We start from the raw sequence: 20,204 nt of genomic DNA, 5'->3' as shown, positions 1-20,204 counted from the left end.
GTCTCGTTGTTTTTCTGTGCTGTAAGACTAGAATGAATCAACTCAGGCACTTATTTATCCTTCCATCATCCAGAAACCTCCAACTGGGTCATCATGTAACCTTCCTCCTCCAATGAGAATTAACCCATTTTCCCCAGTCTGTCCTGGTAACTTCTGACCCTGTGCCTGAGCCTTATTTATCCTGCTCCCCTGAGGACAGTTTAGATGAACCGTCGAGGGACAGTTTTTATCCTGAAGCAAAGACACGACGGGAATGTTCTGGATCCTGTTTCCTTTTCTGTAGCTGAAATCCTTGTGTTACCATTAGTAAAATGGTCAAGAGTTTTCTCACTTTTTCAGCTTACCAGAATTTAGATAATTTTTAAAAATTATTTATTTATTCTGCAGAGCTCACTTTGGTGGAACTGTAGGTGTCAAAGGGGTCCCAGAAACATGAGTTTTGGTTTACTAGGTAAAGGTGAATGGGCAGCATCAAAGTGATGAGGGCTGATTGGGAAGCTCATGGCCCTTTACAAGTGTTTCATATCCTGGGGGAGGATTATAACTGTGGGCTTGGATGTCTCCTGATCTCATCTCTTAGTACTTTTTAAAGTTGTACAAATATTTAAATAATTGGGAATGAAGAAACAGAGGGAGCCTGACTGTGTAGAGGGTAGCATGATCTTCTGGGATGCAGTTCAAGTTAAGGTCTCTGCTTCAGTGAGTATCTGGAAGCTTTTGAAAGCCTTAGTTACATCTTGATATGATGGGAAATTTTTCAAAACCTTGAAAAGCTTCCTGTGTTGAAAAAATATTTCCCTCCAGCTTTAGTTACTGTACTGGTTTGCCATTCTATAGGCTGGCTTGCTTTTCTGTTGGACACATCGTGCATGATATAATGGCTTTGGCATTGATGTGGTGTGTGAAATAATCTCAACAAAGGGAGAATGTACTTAAAATGGAAAGCTTTTTTCATAAAAAGGTCTGAAAATTTAAATGAGCTTATTTCCTTGTAAATTGAATCCGTTTTACATTACACCCCCATTTTCATGCTGTGTGGCAGAGACATGGACCAGCCAAGGTGACACTGGATTCCAGTGGACCTTCCTCACCTTCGTGGTGTGAAGCCAAAGGCAAACAACAGGCACAGAGATTTGGGGCAAGATTAGGCAGGACAGTTTTTTTTCTCCATGTGTACCCCTGTCTGCATGAGGGATCAAAATAAGGATGACATCTCTTGCTTTCCTCTCCATTTTTGTCTCTGAACAAATCAGATGTGACCTGGTTCCAATGGAGAGTTGCACAATGTAGCCATTCAGGTATGTTGCATCCACTGGAAACCATGGGAATGTGGACTGATGAACTGTAACATGGGGTACCAGTGGCATCTCTATTAGTAGAAGTTTAGATGAAGTTTGTGTAACAGATTTTGTCTGGTACAGGCAGCAGCACTGTAGAAGACTCCTTAGACAGGTCTTAGCAATTAAAAAAAAAATAAATCTGTATTTTAAGAAAATGTATAAATAGTAACAAGAATGTTCCAGTAGCACAGACTTCAGGTGCCCTGAGTTCTGCATGGGGCAGTGCAACATGGATCAGTGCTGGAGATGTGCATGTCCTTGTGTAGCCTTTTCTTCTTGTTGGCCAAGTAAATTAGCTCAGAGAAGCACGTGATTTTCCTTTCTTAGGAGTGATATTTCTGGTAAAGGGATTACACTTTTAGTGCAAATTCATCTGCATTTTTACAGCTTGTTTGTGAGGTCCTTGCAGTTCCATGGTAGCTTTTTGAGCTGTAGTTTTGCTATGGCTTTTTCCTAGATAACAGTGCAAACATGTATCTAAAAACACACAATTCCTGGAAAAATTCCTGAGATAATACGTGAAGAAAGAACTAAACATTGAATAAGGCATTAGACTTCAGTTTTGAGCTTCTTAAACTTTAGTCACAGAAGAGAATAAAATAAGGTACAGTAGAATAGATCATATTCATGCCTGTACTTGTGACTGTATAGTTCAGAGTAGAGTCATTCCTTTATGGCTAAGCCTTCAGACAATTGCTGTAAAAGACTGAGTGCCAAACACTGGCAGTTTAAAGGGAGTGGATTTTAAGACAGGAAAGCTACAGAAAAAAAAAAAAACCAAACTAAAAGATTATTCTGATTGCCAACAACTTTCTAAATAGAAAGCATAAGAGGCATGAACTTGTACTCAAAATTTCAATTTTAATGAATTATCTGATAGATTAGAATGTTGTACTGCATAAACTTTACTGGGATACATCCCTTCAACCTGGCAGGACGTTGTAAACTATCTTGCAATGAACTGTGCAACACACTGAGCAACAGTAAAAAATGCTTTCACTTTCCTGATGTTGACCAGTCTAAAACTATCCCCACAGTAGGATTTCATTAGCTTTGCCTGCTTGGATTGGCAGATATATTAGATTTGATGGGATTAGGTGAAAGAAGAAATGCTAGAAGCAATTTTCCTAGTGTGGGCTTTTTTTTTAATATATATCTTCCCCTTTGGAGCTCCAGCAAATGCAAGCCTGTCTTCCTCAATTAGGCAAGCCTAAAAGCTACAGAGAGTGCATGGACTCTTGAATGTGCTGTAATTTATGTTTATCAATTCAGTGCACATAGTTTTTTTGACATGTGCTTCCTGCCTGATTTTCTAACAATCCTTTATTTTCCACAGGTGGCCGTGATAAACGAGGTGGTCCTGTCTTGACCTTCCCAGCCCGCAGCAATCATGACAGAATAAGGCAGGAAGACCTTCGGAAACTTGTGACTTATTTGGCCAGCGTGCCAAGGTAAAGCTCGAAAGAAAACACTTCAAAGCTTAGGGTGGATGGGTGGGTGGAGAACTTGTTCTTGGCAGTTGCTGCTTTCCAAGTATGAACATTTAGTACCTTGAGTTCTTGGGGTGGAGGGACAAAAGTGTTCCCTTCCTTCTCCTGTGTACACCCCGGTGGTTTTAATCGCACACGTGGCAATGCAGGAGCTCCACAGCGGAGGCAGTGTGAGCAAACCCAGGCTCCTGGCTTGTCACAGCAGCGAGGAGCATCTCATTCCCTGTGTTTCTGTGCAACTGTTTTAGAGGATTGCAAAGGAGGAGAGTGCTCAGAGGCCTGCAGTTAAATATAGCAAGCTGCAGAGAGCCTGCTGTCTTGTTTGTTGCTTTCTAATACCTTGTGGGAGGTTCAGGAGAGCTGGGGAAGGGGACTGTAGTTGCTTGGGAGGAGAATGCGCCTGTACAAGGAGGCAGATTTTCCTGCTCCAGCACTTCCCGGAGATTTCTCCAGGCTGGGGAGGGAACATAGGTGGACTTAAGGGGAAGCTTTCAAAGAAAGCCATTTCAAATTGTTCTGAATGTAAACCAGCACCTTTCTCCACATTAGTCCCTGTGGCTCTCCTCCAACAAATAGGTCCCCATCCTTTTCCCAGGGATGCTGGTGGAAAGGTGTGTTGCCAGAGCATGTTTATCTTTGCAGGCTTTGGGAGACCGTTTATAGGGCTCAGTGCACAGGCAAGTATTTCTGATCCAGCCTCAGGGGGTATGAGGCTATGAATGCCCTCATCCAGCTTCCTTTTCCTGATTTTAAGCTTGCCAAATATCCTTGCCCAGTAACTACTGCACTGGCTACTGAGATGAATGTTATCCCCAGGTAGGTAAGGGGCTGAGAAGGGACACTCAGGGTTGCAATAACACACCCTGTGCCACCCAGGAGCAACTTCTCTTTTAAAGCCACTGTTAAGCAGTGCTCATGTTTTTGCAAAGAGTGTGAAGTTAGGACATGAAAGGCAAGGGAATTGGCTGCATCTGGAAGTCAAGAGGTAAGGGTCTCAGGTCACACATGCAATGTGCAAAGAACAAAGGTCGTGTTTGGTATGGAAGAGGGGTGAGGGTTCTCTGGAGACTCATCACTTGGCTGCAGAGAGTGAGTGGCAAAAGCAGCTGCGTGTGCCATATCTGACAGTGCTTGTTCCCTGGATGTCACAAGTCCTCTGGTGATTAACTTTTTGCTGCGTTGAACTTTCGGTCATCAAGGTTTTGTTAGTAGTTGAATCTCTGAATCTGTTTGCTTTTCTCCCCACCACTCCCCTTTTGTCCTCTAGCCAGCTCTATTTTCACCCATATTGTGAGCGAGATTACGGACATGCTGTGGGGCTGGGAGAGCAGTAGGTCACTCCCTAGGAGTGCATGTCCCAGGGCTTGACAATCCCCCTCCAGCTGCTGCAGTAATGAAAGTACTCCCTTACATCTTATCATTTCTTTGCATAGTTGCAAGTATGAAGATATGACATTGCTTGAGGTTGCAAGCAATTGCAGAGCAAAAATGACCTTCTAACGTGTCAACCTTTTTTATTAATTGCTTTTCCCTCATGGAGGTGGCAGCAATAGCAAGATACATCCCTTCTGCTCCCCACTCACACAACTAAATTGATTAGCTCAGTCTTTGATGCTGCTTTTGGTTGCCTTGCTCTGGATCAGTGCAGCAGTGATTTTTCTCTGCTGATGCAGACACTGGGGTCAGAGGTGCATGCTGAAGGAGCCAATACAAGATCTAGCTGCCTGTCTTTCTAGAAACACTAAAAAAGCTTTACCCCCACCGGTCCCCACTGCAAAGCCTTATCCTGCCCTGATGTGTGAAGCCTTTGGAGGATCAGAGAACATTTCTTCCTCTGTGATACAACCACCCATTCAGAAAATGTGCCAGCAGTGAGGGACATGTGAAACACTTCTACAAGCTTCCAAAGGATCCTTGCAGATTGGACCTCTGGAGACATTAGCTAGAGTACTGTCTCCTTCTTGGGATATTGCACATTGAGGGGTGTGGAGCAGAAAGTAGCAAGAGTGATCAGTGGGTCTTGGAAGAGTAGCCTGTCAGGGAAGGATTGAAAGGGTAGAGTTTGTTCAGCCTAGGGTGTGAGTAGGGTCTGTGGAAGCACATTGTGACACTGCAGAAGGAAGGGATTCACAGGGCTAAGACAAACAAAAGTGTTACACTGAAGCAAGTGAAGCTTAGGCTTGTTATAAGGAAGAGATTTCTAGTAGATTTGTAAGTTATCTAACTTCTTAAATCCTTCCATTACTCTATAGACAAACCTTTGGCATGGGTATAAATGTTACGAGGAGGGTATGATCGATCATGAGGTGATGTCTCTTGGTTCCTTCTAGTCCTATTTTGTCTGGTGCCACAGATGTGAACTTGCTGCTCTAGGAGGGAAATGTGACCACAAACTTCATGGGTCTGGCACGTGGGATTATGTAACCTGTGTGGTGTAAGGAAACCCTGAAAACTCATTTTCCCTAGACATTTTGTTCACTTCAACAAGGGCAATCAGCAGAGCTTTCAAACTTATTTACTTTTTGGAAACAAATATATGGACAGAGCAGTTGCAATTCCTATGGTTGGCTCTCAGTTCATGTTTGTTCCAAGATGAGTGCTATAGTGACTAACTGCATCAGCCATCTACCAAAATGAATAATTTCATTAGCGGACCCTCTGAACAGGATGTCAGGAGAAACTGCTCTGATGTTGAGTGCTAAAAGCAGAAGAGTTTTCTGTGCTAGCTGAAAAACTGGAAATTCTTTTTTAGTAAAAAGAGACTGTAATTCATCATATTGACACCAGGATAATAATTCTTTCTTTATTCCCGGTGCATTGGTTCCTGAGTGAGACAGATTGCTATCCAGGTTGATACAATCTGTCACTTAACCCTTGGTTTATATCTTAATGGAGGGGGCAGAGGTGGCACAGCGCTGGGAGCTTTGAGCAGGTATGAGATTGGTGATGAAATGTGATGATAGATTAGGGTAAGTGAAACCAGGGTCTTGCGAGCACTTTTGAAAGTTTCTGATTCAGCTTTCTGCAGTTCCTTTTTCAAAACCAGAATAATAATGTGGGTTTTCTGAAAGCGGCTGTGTGTGCTTGAGTTAGAGCAGAATAGTGAGGGCTTTCATGCAGCTGGGAGTCATGGTCAGGCAGGTGCCTGCAGGCAGCGGGGTTCCCTGTGTGGTTGAGGATTACTGCGTGGGGGTGAAGACCTAGGAACGCAGTTTTTTCCTTTCCCAAAATGGTAACCTTTCAGTCCATAGTGCCTGGGGTGACTTAGGGCTCCTGGAAGGTTCAAAAGCCTGCTCCTGCAGTCTTGGGTGCCAGGAGAAGGTGGTGAGTGGGTATGTGACGGTGTGAACTAATGCAGTCCTGGTTCGGTGCCCTACGTTGGCTCTTTCAGGCAAATCACGAGGTCCTTTTCTCCAAACAGTTCCACTGTAATTAGTTACTAAGGAACTAAGACTCTATTCATTAGATGTAAAGGTAATTGCCACGGATGCCAAGTTTCTACCACTCTGCCATTTTCTGCTTGGTTTACATTTGCACTGATGCTTTCTGGGTAGGCAAAGCTCTATTTCTTGTGAATCAGGATAGCTCCTATTTATATGCAAATTTAAATGGATGCGATATTTAGAAATTTGGAGGGCGTGACTGAATGTAGGATAACATGGTGTTTATGCTCAGGCAGAGGAGGGGAAATCTTCTGGCCTTGCTGATCTTATATTTTAACACCAGTGCAGTGCCATCTATTCCAGTAGACTGAGCTTTGATTTATATGTGTGGAAATGAAAGTAGCACCAGGCCAATCTCCTCTGCGAGCCCTTTGGAATTAAGAATTAAGTTATGCGTAGGCTATAGGAGGATAAAAAGCAGACAGAATATTATTAGCCTGAGTTATCTCCTCGCACGGAGAAGCAATACGATGAAGGAAATGTTCTCTGTCAGCTACAGTGAATCTTCCGGCTGAACACATCCATCTGTTCTGGAGCCAAGATAAGCAATCTTCTGTGCTCTCTGCAGAGGGGGAAACCCGAGATGCCTTGGAGGCCTGTGTTTTTAAAGACATCTACTTTTTATTTGTCCTCTGTTCAAAAACCTGCTCAAATATTTCCCTGTTCTGGGGGACATCCAGGGCTCATAACAGCAGCAAAGTGTTTCCAAGAGCCAGCCCTGTGTGTTTGAACAGTTCCTCAGAGCTGCCCGAGTTTGATGGAAGGTGCTAGGATCAGTAAAACAACTGAAGTGCCTCTAATAATTAGTTCAGTGACTGGGGCTTCGTAAAATTAGAACAATACAGGGGATGGTAAAATGTAGCAATACTCACCCACTCTTGGATTTATTTTAAGCTCTCCTCTGGTGACCTGTGGTACTGTATATATTAGCTCCTCTGGCCAGGAGTAGTGTGAAACTCATTTTGTTGATTGATAGGAATTAAACCCTAGAGCTCTGCTTTCTGTTATGTGATCCTAGCACAAAAGGAGCTTTTGAGGACTTTTTTTTTCCAGAGGCTATTTTAGATCTACAAAAATAACCATCTATTTAAAAAATAACACCAGGGAATTCATACTAATTTTAGTAACTAAATATCTGGTGCCATCGATAATTATTCCACTGTGCACTTGTATCAAAATACCACAGTAAAAAAATGAAGTGAAACTGATGAGCCTAATGGAGGTTTAGTATTTTCTTCAGATATAATTTGATTTAACAGATAATTGTAAGGTATTTTGGAGCAAGAGACTCATTAGGAATATATAACTGACACGAGTGCTGGGGATTTTAAGAGCCTTCTGCCCCCAATAGCTAGTTAAAATCCAGCCTCTACTGTGTGTGGTACTGGTAAGTGATGTTATTATCACCATCCGTTAGGGATTGGGGGACTTCTGTTAAAATAATGGTGGTCTTGGCTTGTCCTATTAAAGGGCTTCTGACCACACTGCTCTGTTTTGCTTCCTGTGTCACCTTACTGAGCACCTCAGGACCAAGTTACACGTTCACTGCTTGTTGGAGATCAGGTCTTCAGAAGAGGATCTCTGATTTAATTCCAGATGTGGTAACAACCTGTTGAGGCATTATATTCCTAGATGAGTGAACAGTGGCTATAATTGGCATTCTGCAGTGTCTACAGCTGCAAGCTTGGCAACTTTTTACCAGAAACTGCTAGAAAATGTGGACTTCCTAGAGGTGCAGAGGCAGTGATAAGAGCTGCCAGAGCCTGGGGAGCAGGAGTTATGAGAAAAGATTGAAGGTGTTGGGGATGCTTATGTTAGAGAGGGAAAGTAAAAGCGATGCGTTACAATCCACTATGCAAGACTGAGCTAAAGTAAACAATTTGGCCTCAGTCTACACTGCAAATGGGACAAAAATAAAGGCATTAAAATCAACAGATTGAAGAACTGAAGCAGGTTTCTTAGCATACCCATCTTAGAGACCCTGTTAGAAGGCATATCAGGAGGGATCCAGATCTTGTCACTCCTGTCTTGCAAAAGAAGGATGAAAACAGTCTTTCCAGCTCTTGTGATACTGTTTTGTATAAAGATGTGGGGTTTTTTAAAACAGGTACATAATTTTAATTTCCTATGTTTATTTTTAATCCCTGGAATTATTTTTTTTAATCCACCCAAACCTTAGGTAAGTGGTGGGAGCTTCAGTACTGGTTTCCAAATTATTTCCTGCTTTTATTGCCTGTTGCTGGTTTCTTGGGATAGTGTAAGGTCTGATCTTGCACAGCTCTGGACTTAAATCAGATGTCCTCTTTTTCTCTGTCCTCTGTGGGAGGTGGGAGTGCCCTGAGTGGTTCCAGCTTGGTTAGCTGCTGAGCCCTGCTCTGCCTTCCAGCTTGATAACAGTGCAAGTGTTTTTAGTCTGGTTTTGTGATGGGCAACATAAATAACATGATACAGAGATTTGCAGTTAATGTACTGTGACTTGCACAGCTCATATAGCCTTTTTCTTCTAAAGACTAATAAAGGGCAGGGTAAACTGGGCTCTGAACCTCACTTCTATTAGCCATCATCAGTATGGGTTTAATGGAAGCATATCTCTATTTTGAAATAGAAGCAAGTGAGAGTAACCCGATGTTAATATTGAAACAACCTCATGAAGATTTGATTGCCTTATTTCAGAACAGTAGTTTGGGAACTCAAATATATAAATAAAATAAAGGTTTATGTTATTTCAAGACTGAAATTGTTATTTGAAGTAAATTACTCAAAGGACACAGAAATTACTTTGCAAATCCTTTTGCAAGCTGTCTGTCTTGTATACAAAATTTTTGCACCGTTTTGGAAGACCCGAAAATCTGAATTCAGTATGTTTCTTCACACCAAATTATACAATATTTCTATGTTCTTAAGTATAGGTTGTTCCATTTCATTATATTTTAATTGGATTCCAATAAATAATTGAAATTGCTGATTGCCACATGCAGAGAAACTGGGATTTCAACTTGTCATTGTGTTTTTAAGCATTCTATTCAACACTCAACATCTGCTTAATTTTAGACTATAAATCTGCAGTTGAAAACAGTTAATATGAAGGAATCCCTCATTTATTATGTCTGAATTATTTCCAAGGCAATTGTTCTATTTTGCAGTGTAGGGAAGGGAGTTCAGTTTTCTCTTACTGCCAACCATGTAGACTCATGCTGAGATTTCAAAGTCATATTGGGTTCTTTATGATTCATCTGCCATCTCCAACAAAAATTCAGTGGGTTAATGATTTGAAGATTTAGGATTGTGGAGGTAGCCCTGCAGGCCAAGTTTAACATACAAAAAAAATGCACAGGTCTGGAAGAGAAGTTCCTTTTCCTGGCACTGGGCTGTTTTCCAGCCCAGTGAGAGCTCAGTCACGCCTTCTTCAGTGGAGCCAGGGAAAAGGGCTTGAGGAGGCACACATCCAATGAAACAAAGGTCACTGTTTTACTTTGTGCTCTTCCCAGGCAGCAAAGCAAGTGTCTCTACCCAGTTCAGGACCAATGCCTTTTGGTTTTACTGATCTGGCCTTTTTGCTTCAGCCCCACCTTCCCAGCTGTGGGGTGTTTCTCCTCACCACAGGCAGTGCATTCAGGCTGCAAGTTCAGAGCAGCCAGAGGGATGGCAGTGAGTGGAGCCCTTCTCTGCAGCCCCCCATGTCCTCTGCACAGAAAGCAACCAACAGGCAGCTGCTGCCCAGCTGTAGCTCTGCAGCACCTCCACACCTGGCTTCTCTCTTTCTTACTGTGAGAGGAGGGAGTGGATGGCTCTTAAAACCCTCTGAGAAAAGTCAGAGATGCCTGTGGCAGTGCTTCTCCCATGGCCAGGGGGTACAGGGCTGACCTGGAAATATGTACCTCCTGTATGGGTGGTGATTTGGTGCAGCAGCATCAGCTGAGCCTTCTTGAGGGTTGACGGGCTGTGCTGAGGAGTGTGTTTCAAGGGTCTGAGCTTTGCCAAGGCCCTGAGTAAACCTCAGCTGTCTTCTCAGGGGAGTCTCAGATGCTGCTCATCTGCTCTGCATGAGCTGGGAGTGCTGATCTCTGGCTCTCTTGCAGAGGATGGTTGCCTGCCCTGTGCAACTGCTCCCTGTGTTGCTGTATTTCTGTTAGCAGTGTTGTAGGTAGTGCCTGACTGCGTTTCCAACAGGGGGTTCATGCTGAGGATTCTGCTTGGATTTCTCCCAGTCTGGAGTGAACAGTAGAACAACCCCCTTCATCATGTATGCTGCCACTGCGAGGATACAGGAGCCCCCATGACCAAGTGACACTGCCAGTGGCACTGGCAGGGTCTGGAGCCTGATCCCATCCCCTGAGCTGTCTCACGTACAGCTGTGCTGCACACTCTGCTTTTTGAGCTCTGTCCAGGCCCTCGGACTGGGGATTAGATCAGCATTGTTCCTTGTCCTAAATGGCTTTTGCATGTTGGTTGTACTGGAATTTTCTGCCTGGAAGAAGGAGCTGAGGTGATGGAGAAAAGGCATAAACTTGTAAACTAGGATATATTCTGCACCCACTCGCTGGTGAGGGAGCTGGCGGGCACCACAGCCTGCTATAAATTTTATGCAGAGCATCATTTTCTCCATCCTCTTTCTCAGTGGTTCTCTGACAAGTGGTCTGTGAGTCTCTGCAGTACACCTCACCGTCCAGCCCTCCCTGGCCTTTGTCGTGCTAGCGCTGATGTAAAGCTGTTGCGTGTTCCTTGTGGGCCTTTTAACCATCAGACCTGTGGCTCCACAGTACTCTGAGAGGTCCAGGCAGCAGTGACTAGGAGAATTCCTTGGAGAAGGCAAGTTTGTGTTAACGTGGGGAGTAATTCAGAAAAGCTAAAATTAGCAGGCAGAGATGTTTTGTGGGAGCGCTGTGCTGGCAGCAGAGCTGGCACCGGCGGCGTGTGGTTCCTCCTGAAGCTGTCAGCAGCTGTCAGTGGAATGTGCAGTGGCTCAGCCAATCCTAACTTTTCTTTTAGGTGATCTCTTTCCTACGGTTTTTGCAGAGACTGTTCCACTGTGGATGCTTGTGTTCCTCATCAGTAACTCCAGTATGTGTTATATCCTCTTTACTCTCAGAAATTATTACAATTTGGAAGTTGCTTATGCCATCCTCTTCATGGATGTCATTAGAAGCAGGAAAACAACTGCTGTGCTTTGCAGTCTTCTTTGTAATGGGAATATTGTCAAGTGTATCTTAATGTCAGTGGAAAGCTCTTCTGAACTCCCATTGAGAATGGATGAGACCTTTACTGTGTGCCAATATGGAACAAGTAATGGGAGACACAGAAGTGGAGTCGTCCCAGCCCAGACTGCCTGATCCTTATCCTTACTGGATGTGTGGAGGTATTGTGGACGCTGCTCCAAAGTCTGGATTCCCCAGTACACAGCTTGGGTAGGACCAATGATGCATTTTCACAAATGTATTTTTAACTGTGTCTCCAAATTAATGATTAATAGCTTGTGCCATCGTGCTGTCTGTCAGTCACTGTAAAACCAAATCTGTCAGAGAAGACTCTCAAGAATATTAAATTCTTACAAATTTAATGAGAATAGACAGCTGCATCAAGGAAAGAGACCTAATTAGTGTCCACAGAGAGGGAAAGGTGGTCTGAATTCAGCCCTTTTCAGAGACTAGAGGTGTGGAGGCATCTCCAGAGCATGTAAGAGTCACATTGATTCTCTAATGGTTAATAACAAATGTGTAAACCACCACCAAGGGTTCGGCAGTTCCCATGCTCATAAAAGCATGTGCTAGTTTATGGTATTAGAAAATTGGATCATACTGAAATAGAACAATGACCAATTCATGGTAACATGTGGGATTGAGTGTGGGTTGGGACTGGTAAACTTTGTCTCAGAGGTTGGGATGCTCAATTCCCTGCTGTTTGCAAGTTTGGTAGACAGTTGTAAATCTCATCAATGGTTTCTTCTCATTTTCCACAAGGTGCTCCTAACCAAGTCTGTGGTATTTGATGTCTTTCTTGTGGATCCTGGCACTGCTCAGAGCTCCCTGTGGATCCTGCACAGCTGCTTGCAGCAAATGTGATTGTAACTATGTGGTGTGAGACTGTTGGGCTACTTAGATTAAGAGAAAAAAAGAAAGAGATGCTTTAACACAAAGTAAAATCAGAAAAATAAGAAAAATAATTCTAGACTCTCTCCTTTCCCCCTAAGAAAAAAGAGAAAAGTGTAACAGAGACGTGCTTTTGGCTTGGCAAACATTGTCTAGTCTGCAACGTGTGCCACAGTGTACTTTTCTACTATTAACAAGGGAGCGTTGGTTTTCCCTGCCTGTGTACACAGGGCTTTACTTTATGTCTGACTTTAAAGAGAAATCTTAGTCTCTGGAGAATTTCCCAGCAATACAGTATTTTAGAAAGTTCCTTTGTGGTACTTCACCAACAAGCTGAAGCACCAGAACAGCTCTCTCTTGTCCTACGACTGCTTTCGGGGAGATACCTTCCACCTCTTGCACATACCTGTGCTACAGCACAAATGGGAAAGTAGGAACCTGCTGTAGGTTTGATGCTGCATTTACAAGGGATATCTTTGCTGAGTGCTCCTTCTGGATTAAAGTCATTGGATAGAAATTGTAGCAGAGGACTGGTTTTGTAGAATAACTGCATCTCTCTCTGAAAACTGTAGCAGCAGCAGTTCATCTCCAGCCAGATTCAGGCTGCTTTCATAAGCCTTTCCCATGCCTTTCCCCCATTTCACACATGAATACAAAAAATTGACAATCTCTAATATTAATGCAGTGTTATTAGCAAACTTGCACTAGAAGGATGACTTAAGTTTGATAGATTATTTATTTGAGCATCTGGCAAGCCAGATGCTTCTGCTATTGATGTTGTCATTGAGGATTGAATAAATATTACTTTTTTGAAGTTTAGTATGAAAGAATTACTCATTAAAAACCTTTGCTTGGTAAAACTCAACCCTTCTTCCTCCACCAGTCCCAAACCAGGGTCCAGCATCCAAGCAGTTATAAAATGTACCCATTTAAGGAATAGAATAATATGGATACCAGCACAGCATTGATATGGAGATGGGTGGGATCCTTAGCAGGAACTTTATGGTATTTTAAAATACACATTGTACCCATACAGGGGCTGTGACACTTTAGAACTCCAGGGAGTGTTTTCAAATTTTCTCTGCAGGTTACTATTCTGCAAGGCATGGTTCATGGCTCTGGTGTTCTTGAGGCATGATCTGCAAAACACTTAGTTTCAGGTCAGGACTGAATGCTGTGTTCTGAAGTGCTGTTGCATGATATTGAGTTGCTCCATGGGCAAACATCATGTCCCACTGGGAGTAAAAGGGTTTTTTTCCCCTTAGAGAACTCCAAGTGGGCTTCTTGTACATCTTTCATCAACTGTGCATGTACACTTTGTATGTCATATAGAAAACTCATGCTGTCAGTCATGGTGGATGGAGACTAATATTCGTTAAATTATATTGCTACAAACTCTAAGTCTAAAATAGTTTCCCATCATTCTTCTTTATTTGCATGTTAATTTAATGCTAGTGAAAAATTAGCTGCAAGAAAGGTAGGCTTCTGGTACTGATTACTGTTCTTTCTTGGCTAAGTACCAACAACATCCCTGGCTATGATGATTAGTTAGGTCTCTTCTATCTCAGTCTTCTGTGATTCAGCAGCTGACTGCCCTAGAGGCCAAAGTCCTCTGCTAATGCAGCAATGCAGATTTTTTTCCTTTTATTGCTTTTCTGTTGTGTGTCAGTCCTAATTGGAGACTAAAATTACATTTCCTTTTTGGAAGAATTAGCAGCTCTTCTTAGCCCACCAACTAAAGACTATGTTTATTAGCAGCTCTGCTCATGTCTTTTGTGATCTTTGTAGGTGATAATTGCATGGACCCTGAGGTTTAATTTAGGTCACCCATTTAGGTCACATTTGCACTAAGGTAGGTGCCATCCTAGAACATAAGAGAAGACACACAGTCAGAGTTTCCTGCATTTTAGTTCAGGACTCAACACTGAGTTTTCTTCTCCCTTGGCTTAACTGTATAACCTGAATTTACCAGTCCATACTCCCTAAAGTTTGGGAAACCAAATTAATTGATATTTTACATCTTGAAGATATAAAACCCTAAGTGTTTTGGTTATAGGTATGCTGTATGAGGCAGAAATACACATCCCCTTTAATGGCATGCACTGATTAGACCTCTAATTTCTGGGAGACAGGGCCTTAAAGCTGCCTTTCCCAGTGCTGAATTGGGAGCACTGTGTAAGAAATTGGCTGTGTACTGTGTTACTGCCTGACCTGAGAAAATGTGCTTGAAAAACCTGTCTCCATTACAAATGTACCATTTTGCCATGCAGTGATTTTTGGGAGTATAAGAAGAATGTAGGGGAGAACAATAGTTCCAAAACCCAACCTAAATAAAAAGCATGTGCCTGATTAACTAATGGGTGATCTTGCACACGGGAAGAATGGCTGGAAAAGCTTATTAGTAAACTCTTAGTTTAAGAATTAATCAAATGGATAATATGTTGTTTTTCTTTAAGACCTCTTTTTTCCTCCATTCACAAGACAGAACTGAACTCTTAAAACACTGATTAATCACATCCAATTTTGTGGTTATGTCTCCTTATTTCTCCATTCTTCTGTTTCTATGACATTTGTAAGTTAGTTCAGAAACTGCATCTGGAGAAGCAAACATTTCTGGGATCACAGATTAGTTTAGATTTTGCTTCCCACTGGAGATTTGTGGTAGGAGCTGCAATTCCATTCCAAAATCTAATTAAAAAGCAGGTACATAGGAAAGTAGTGAACAATCTTACCCATAGGAAGAATGTCTGGGAGCTTTGCTTTGTTAATGAACTGTTAGACTAGGAATCAAATACACAAGCAATATGTGCAGGTATTTTAGGGTTTCATTCTTCTCTGTTCACAAGGCAAAACTCAACTGTTATATCATTCCCCACTTACCAGGCTTACTGTAAATCTCAGTTTCTCTTTAATTTCCAGAGCAGCCACCCCAATGATTTTGCAGTGTTGGATTGTTCATGGTAGGTGACAGGGAAATATGGTCAGCTAAAAAGGTTTCCTGGGATTTTCATTTTGGAATGAATTGTGTAGGACACTTCACCTCTGTAGTTTTATGGACTGTTAAATTGTATCTGTGGTATAATAGCATCAGCAGCACTTATCTGATGACCTGTTGGGCACTACTAATTATATGAAAAAGGCATACATTTTTGTTAGGTAAAAACCACTCAATACCTTTGAGAAAAAGGCCACTTGAGAATCCACCTGCTGTAACTTTGACACAAGGTTTAGAAATATTCATCTAAGTGAATAAGGTGCTAGTTGTCTTCATTATATATTTCGTACATTCCCAGGGGCACTTGGAAAATTAAAGCAGACATGTTTGATAAGGTACAGAAAGTGGAACAATATAAATCAAATTAATGTATTATATACAGTACCAGTGCAAAGCTGTCTTGATCTCCATTTCTGGGCTTTTGAAATTGGTGACGTCAGTGTTTTCAGGAGCTGAAGTCCATCTTGCCAATATTGTGCTCACATTGCCCTTTTAGAGGTTGACTTATAATTGTTTTTACAAATGAAAACATATTTTTCCCTTTTTTTGTGGGAGTGTACAAATGCACAAAGAACTTTAACTGTGTTCATGCTGCCTTGAAAAGATGCCAGAAGTCAGATGTGTAATTAGGGATTCTGTTAAAAGTCTAATTCCTGCACCTGTGAACATTTTTTTGGCACATAGCTTGTTGAGTCCTTGATTTTCTTTTTGTATTTCTCATTCTCGTGGCCAAGGAGTAAGTTCCTTTTCAAAGGAAATTTTCAGAGATCTTCTGGGGTGTAATTTGTTCTTTGTTGAAGAGCAATACAAAAAGGTGGTTTTCTCTGCCTTTGTTGTTAAGTGAAATACTCTAAAGCATAACATTAGACCCTGTTTTATTTAACACCTGATTACTCATGGTAAAGTTCTTTAAGATCCTTTTTAACATGTTGCGTGTTAAGATGCTACAGCAGGTTATGACAGCATTCTTGTAGTGTGGGTTTGATCGTGCAGTGCTAAATGTTTCTGATGCTGTGGCACTTTATGTTCTAAATCACATAAGTTCAAATATTGGTCAAGTTCAAACAAAGCTAATGATAAACTATTTTAGTTAGGTGGGGCAGAGAGAAGAGCAAAGAAGCCTTTATCACCAGATGATGTAACAGGATTTTTTGTGTGGATTTTAAGGTAGTTGGAAACAAATTAATATATCAGGTAATTTTATGAGTGAGTCTCAACTGATTTATCAGACCATTAGTTCCTCCTACCTTTGATTGGTGCCTCTTGTGAAGATCACAGGATTCACCTGTTGCTTCTTCCAGGATACAGCTGACTTCCAGAATCTGAATGAATTGAAAATATATATCTACTCTGCAAAAAGAATCAAGCAACAAATGAATCTCAAAATAACAGACTAGAAAGAATCTATCTAGGCAGCCATTACCAACCCTAGGACTTTTCCACAACTCCTCTACATCTTAAGACAGAGCAAAGATATTTATTCATTGTGTAAGTTGCCAGGGGCATAAGAAGGAAATCATCAAGGTGGAAACATGCATTCACCATATCTGCTCTTAGTCACAAATGACAGGAGGATATCAATACTTTTCCAGGCTAACACATTAATTTACTACAATAAACTTGGAAATTGATGCAAGAAGTCAACCAAAGCAGTAAAAGGCCTGCCTGGCCTGCGGGCTTCTACTTACCATGTCCTTTTCCTAATTCTTAAGTACTGTCATCCTCCTCCAGAAAACCAGTCAAGTGTGATCATAAGTCCATCCATATCCAGCAAGTGTAAACATGTGCTTCATGCACCATCTTAATTGCTTAATCAAGCTCCTTCTATTGTGAGGCACAACCATCCAAACAGGAACCAGATGGAAGATATTTTTATCAGACGGACCATGGGATTGAAGAAACACGGTCATTGAACATCGCTGTCCTTGAAAAACCCAGCATTAGGATGCGACTGCATCCATGCAGCACCCCCACAATGGGATAATTCAGGCAGCAGCAACTATCATAGACTCAATCTTACCTCTTTATTTTCAGACACCAACAACCTGTGTGAGTTTGCTTGATGGACATAAACACTCATTGATAATTATTTCAGAGGAGCTTGTATCAAAGAAGATTGAAACAGTTATTTACATTTGGAATCGGTAATTACAAAAAATACAGGCATAGTCAGTTCTACTTAGAGTCATTAGTTTTGTGGGTGATTTTAGCATGTAAGTTGATATAGTGTCACTCTCATAAGAGACCAGGGCAGCATTCTTATTATTTTCAAATTGTAGGAAAATGTCTGAGTGTATTGGAGCTGTTTACTCTGCTGTTTCTAAAGCATGTCATAGCAACAGAGATTTTAATCTGTTTTCCTTAGTTTTATCTCATAAAACACTTAAAATTATGCATTAGGCTAGTGCTCCTGTGGGTTCTACATCAAATCCACAGTAATTGTGGTTTTGCAATCTTTTCCACTATAGGCTTCTAGTAGTAGTTTGATTATGCTGTGATCGCTTTTTTACTCCACACAATAAAAAAAGAGCAAAATCTTTGATTATAATTGCAGGCATAAATATTTGGCTAGGTACTTTCCTGGTCCTGATTGACAGCCTGAATTGTACACCACAGTCATCAAAATGGGAAAGAACTTATGTGAATAATTCGTGGCTTTGACAAACATTGTGTCTGAAGGTTTGTGGTAAAATTAACAGAAATGAAATAGTTAAGAATTGTGGTATTTAGGCTGTCAGAATTGGGTTTTTAGTTAACACCCCAATAAGATGGAGAGTGCAAGTTCACTATTCTCCTTGTCTCATTGTTTCCTTCCACTGGCTGCAGACTCAGCAAGACAAATGTGCATTAGTTTATATTGTCAAGGCTATCTTTGCAAGCAGATGGGCTGGAAATCTAATTAAAAAACCCAAAAGCTTTGATTCTGGCAAAAAAATAGAAAAGTCTTTGGGACAACCCTAAATCCTCTGAGTTAAAAGGATCTTCTATGTCAATGCCATTCTATTGTCCCACTTTATAAATAAAATATGAAGGGCTCTGCTTTCAGATAGACCCATAAATGTGCTCATTTTTGAGTTTAATAAAGCATGTATATTCAGTACAATTAGATAAGCATATGTGTAGAGCAATAAACAACTCCTATATAAAATCAGCATAAGTGTAAAAGAGGATATATCTCAGCATGGATAAATAAGCACATGCTTAGATTATTAAGTGATATCTCTTAATCTTTTGTGAATCAACCCTGAAGTGGCCAATGACTATTTGCAATTCTCCTTGTCATTATGTATCCTCCTCCCTGTGTCTGAAGATATGGTAAATACATGTTCAAAGGAAAAATGCACTAGTTTCAATAAAGAAAAGTCAGGTAACATGCAGAGGTAGAGTTGAGCTGTTACATAGAAAACACAAGAAAGAAGCGAGTAACCCAATTAGGCTCACCTGGCTCAGTCTCATCCCTTGGACTGCAGTGCTCCAGCCATATGTGAAGCTGTAATTGAAAAGAAAATAGTTACATATATTTGTGGTATCTCAGTATCAGGGAGTTACACTTAGTAGGCTTTTCTTAAACTGTGTGGTGTGTCCAGTGTGGGGCTGGAGGTTTGCACAGCGACTGTGAAATGGCATCTGTTGTTTCTCATTAGCTGTTTTCTGGGGGGTGTGGGGATATGGCTGTGGTGGTTCAGCTTGCTACAGAAAGCTGCTGTATTAGGCCCATTTCTGCACAGGATGTTATATTGCATTAGTTTAACTGACAGGTAGGAAACCATTAGTCTGGTGGAGTAGATGTGGCCTGTGATGTATGTTTGATGAGTCTTTTCCAGATCAAATGAGAGACTCAATATTAGGCCAAATATCCTTAGGTGCAGTGTTTCATGATTCTTCTCTCTCTGATTTTCATTACCACAGGCTTGCTGATATCAACAATAAATTGTAGGAGTTTTCTGACTAGCAAATTCCTATCATTCCTATCCTGACGTATGTTAATTTGTCAATATAATTTTCAGGTCTGGCAGCAAGAAAAGCACCACCTGGGGTATGTAGTTCTTGAGATGAATAGGGTGATGTGTGTTCACATGTGGTACTTGTAGATGGGCTTGCCTGGAAGTTTTATTGTGCTTTTGATAGAGATACAATATAGCTAAGAGGGAAAAGGGAGCAGGCGGTTGAAACTACATCATTTATCTGAACCTGCTTTAGCTGATAAAACAGTTACTCTGAGTTTTTCCAGTTAGAGGTGACTGATGGGTGGAGGTAGTTATGGAAAACTGGAATTACTTACAGTCATGATGAAAGTTGAGGATCATAAGGGAAGCAACATTAAAACTGTGTTGCCATGACACCAGTGTGTGATTTCCCATTCATGTGGGAAAGTGCCTTTGCATGATGGACTGTAAACCCGAGAAGACCACACACAGGCACCTAAGGAGCTCAGTCTCCTAAAAAGGTGAGAGTATCTGAGGCTGGAAAAATACCTGAAGTGATCTTGGGAAGACAGGCAGAGCATTAGCTCAGAGACTCAGTTGAGGTTTGCACGATTATTGCCAGGATTTGGTTCCATAGTTTGACTGTTGGATTTGTCTTTGGTTTCCAGAAGCTTTTTGGATCCAGCTTTCTCACTCTCAGGTCTTCCACTCCCTGTGAAATACAGAGTTATTGACTTGTTTGTGCTCAGTCAGCGTCAGTGATTTTCATCTCTCTCACATTTATGTCTCCACAAATAACAAGGGATACCTCACATCCAGTAGCTTCATTGGCAAGGCTTAGCCCCTCTTGCTGGATACAGACAGAGCCTGGCCTTGCTAGGAGACAGATTCAGAATAAATGGGATGTGAGCTGGATGTTTCGTA

The 20,204-nt window shown here is 41.5% G+C and overlaps 1 protein-coding gene across 16 annotated transcripts in view; it reads left to right on the top strand.

The window, feature by feature from the left end:
- The window catches only part of KALRN (kalirin RhoGEF kinase), a 505,663-nt gene that overhangs the window by 171,746 nt on the left and 313,713 nt on the right, over positions 1 to 20,204 (top strand). For all 16 annotated transcript variants that reach the window (XR_007904562.1, XR_007904561.1, XR_007904560.1 and 13 more), the window contains one exon: positions 2,677 to 2,791. Coding sequence is in view for 13 of the 16 variants with exons in the window: in XM_051787529.1 (XP_051643489.1) it covers positions 2,677 to 2,791 (115 nt within the window). In the remaining 3 variants the exon portion in view is untranslated. The remainder of the gene's footprint in view (positions 1 to 2,676; positions 2,792 to 20,204) is intronic.

Source organism: Manacus candei, unplaced genomic scaffold, assembly GCF_025592945.1.
Source record: "Manacus candei isolate 608988 ecotype Guabito, Panama unplaced genomic scaffold, ASM2559294v1 h1tg000023l, whole genome shotgun sequence".
NCBI classification, from domain to species: domain Eukaryota; kingdom Metazoa; phylum Chordata; class Aves; order Passeriformes; family Pipridae; genus Manacus; species Manacus candei.
This window is presented reverse-complemented; position numbering and strand designations above follow the sequence as displayed.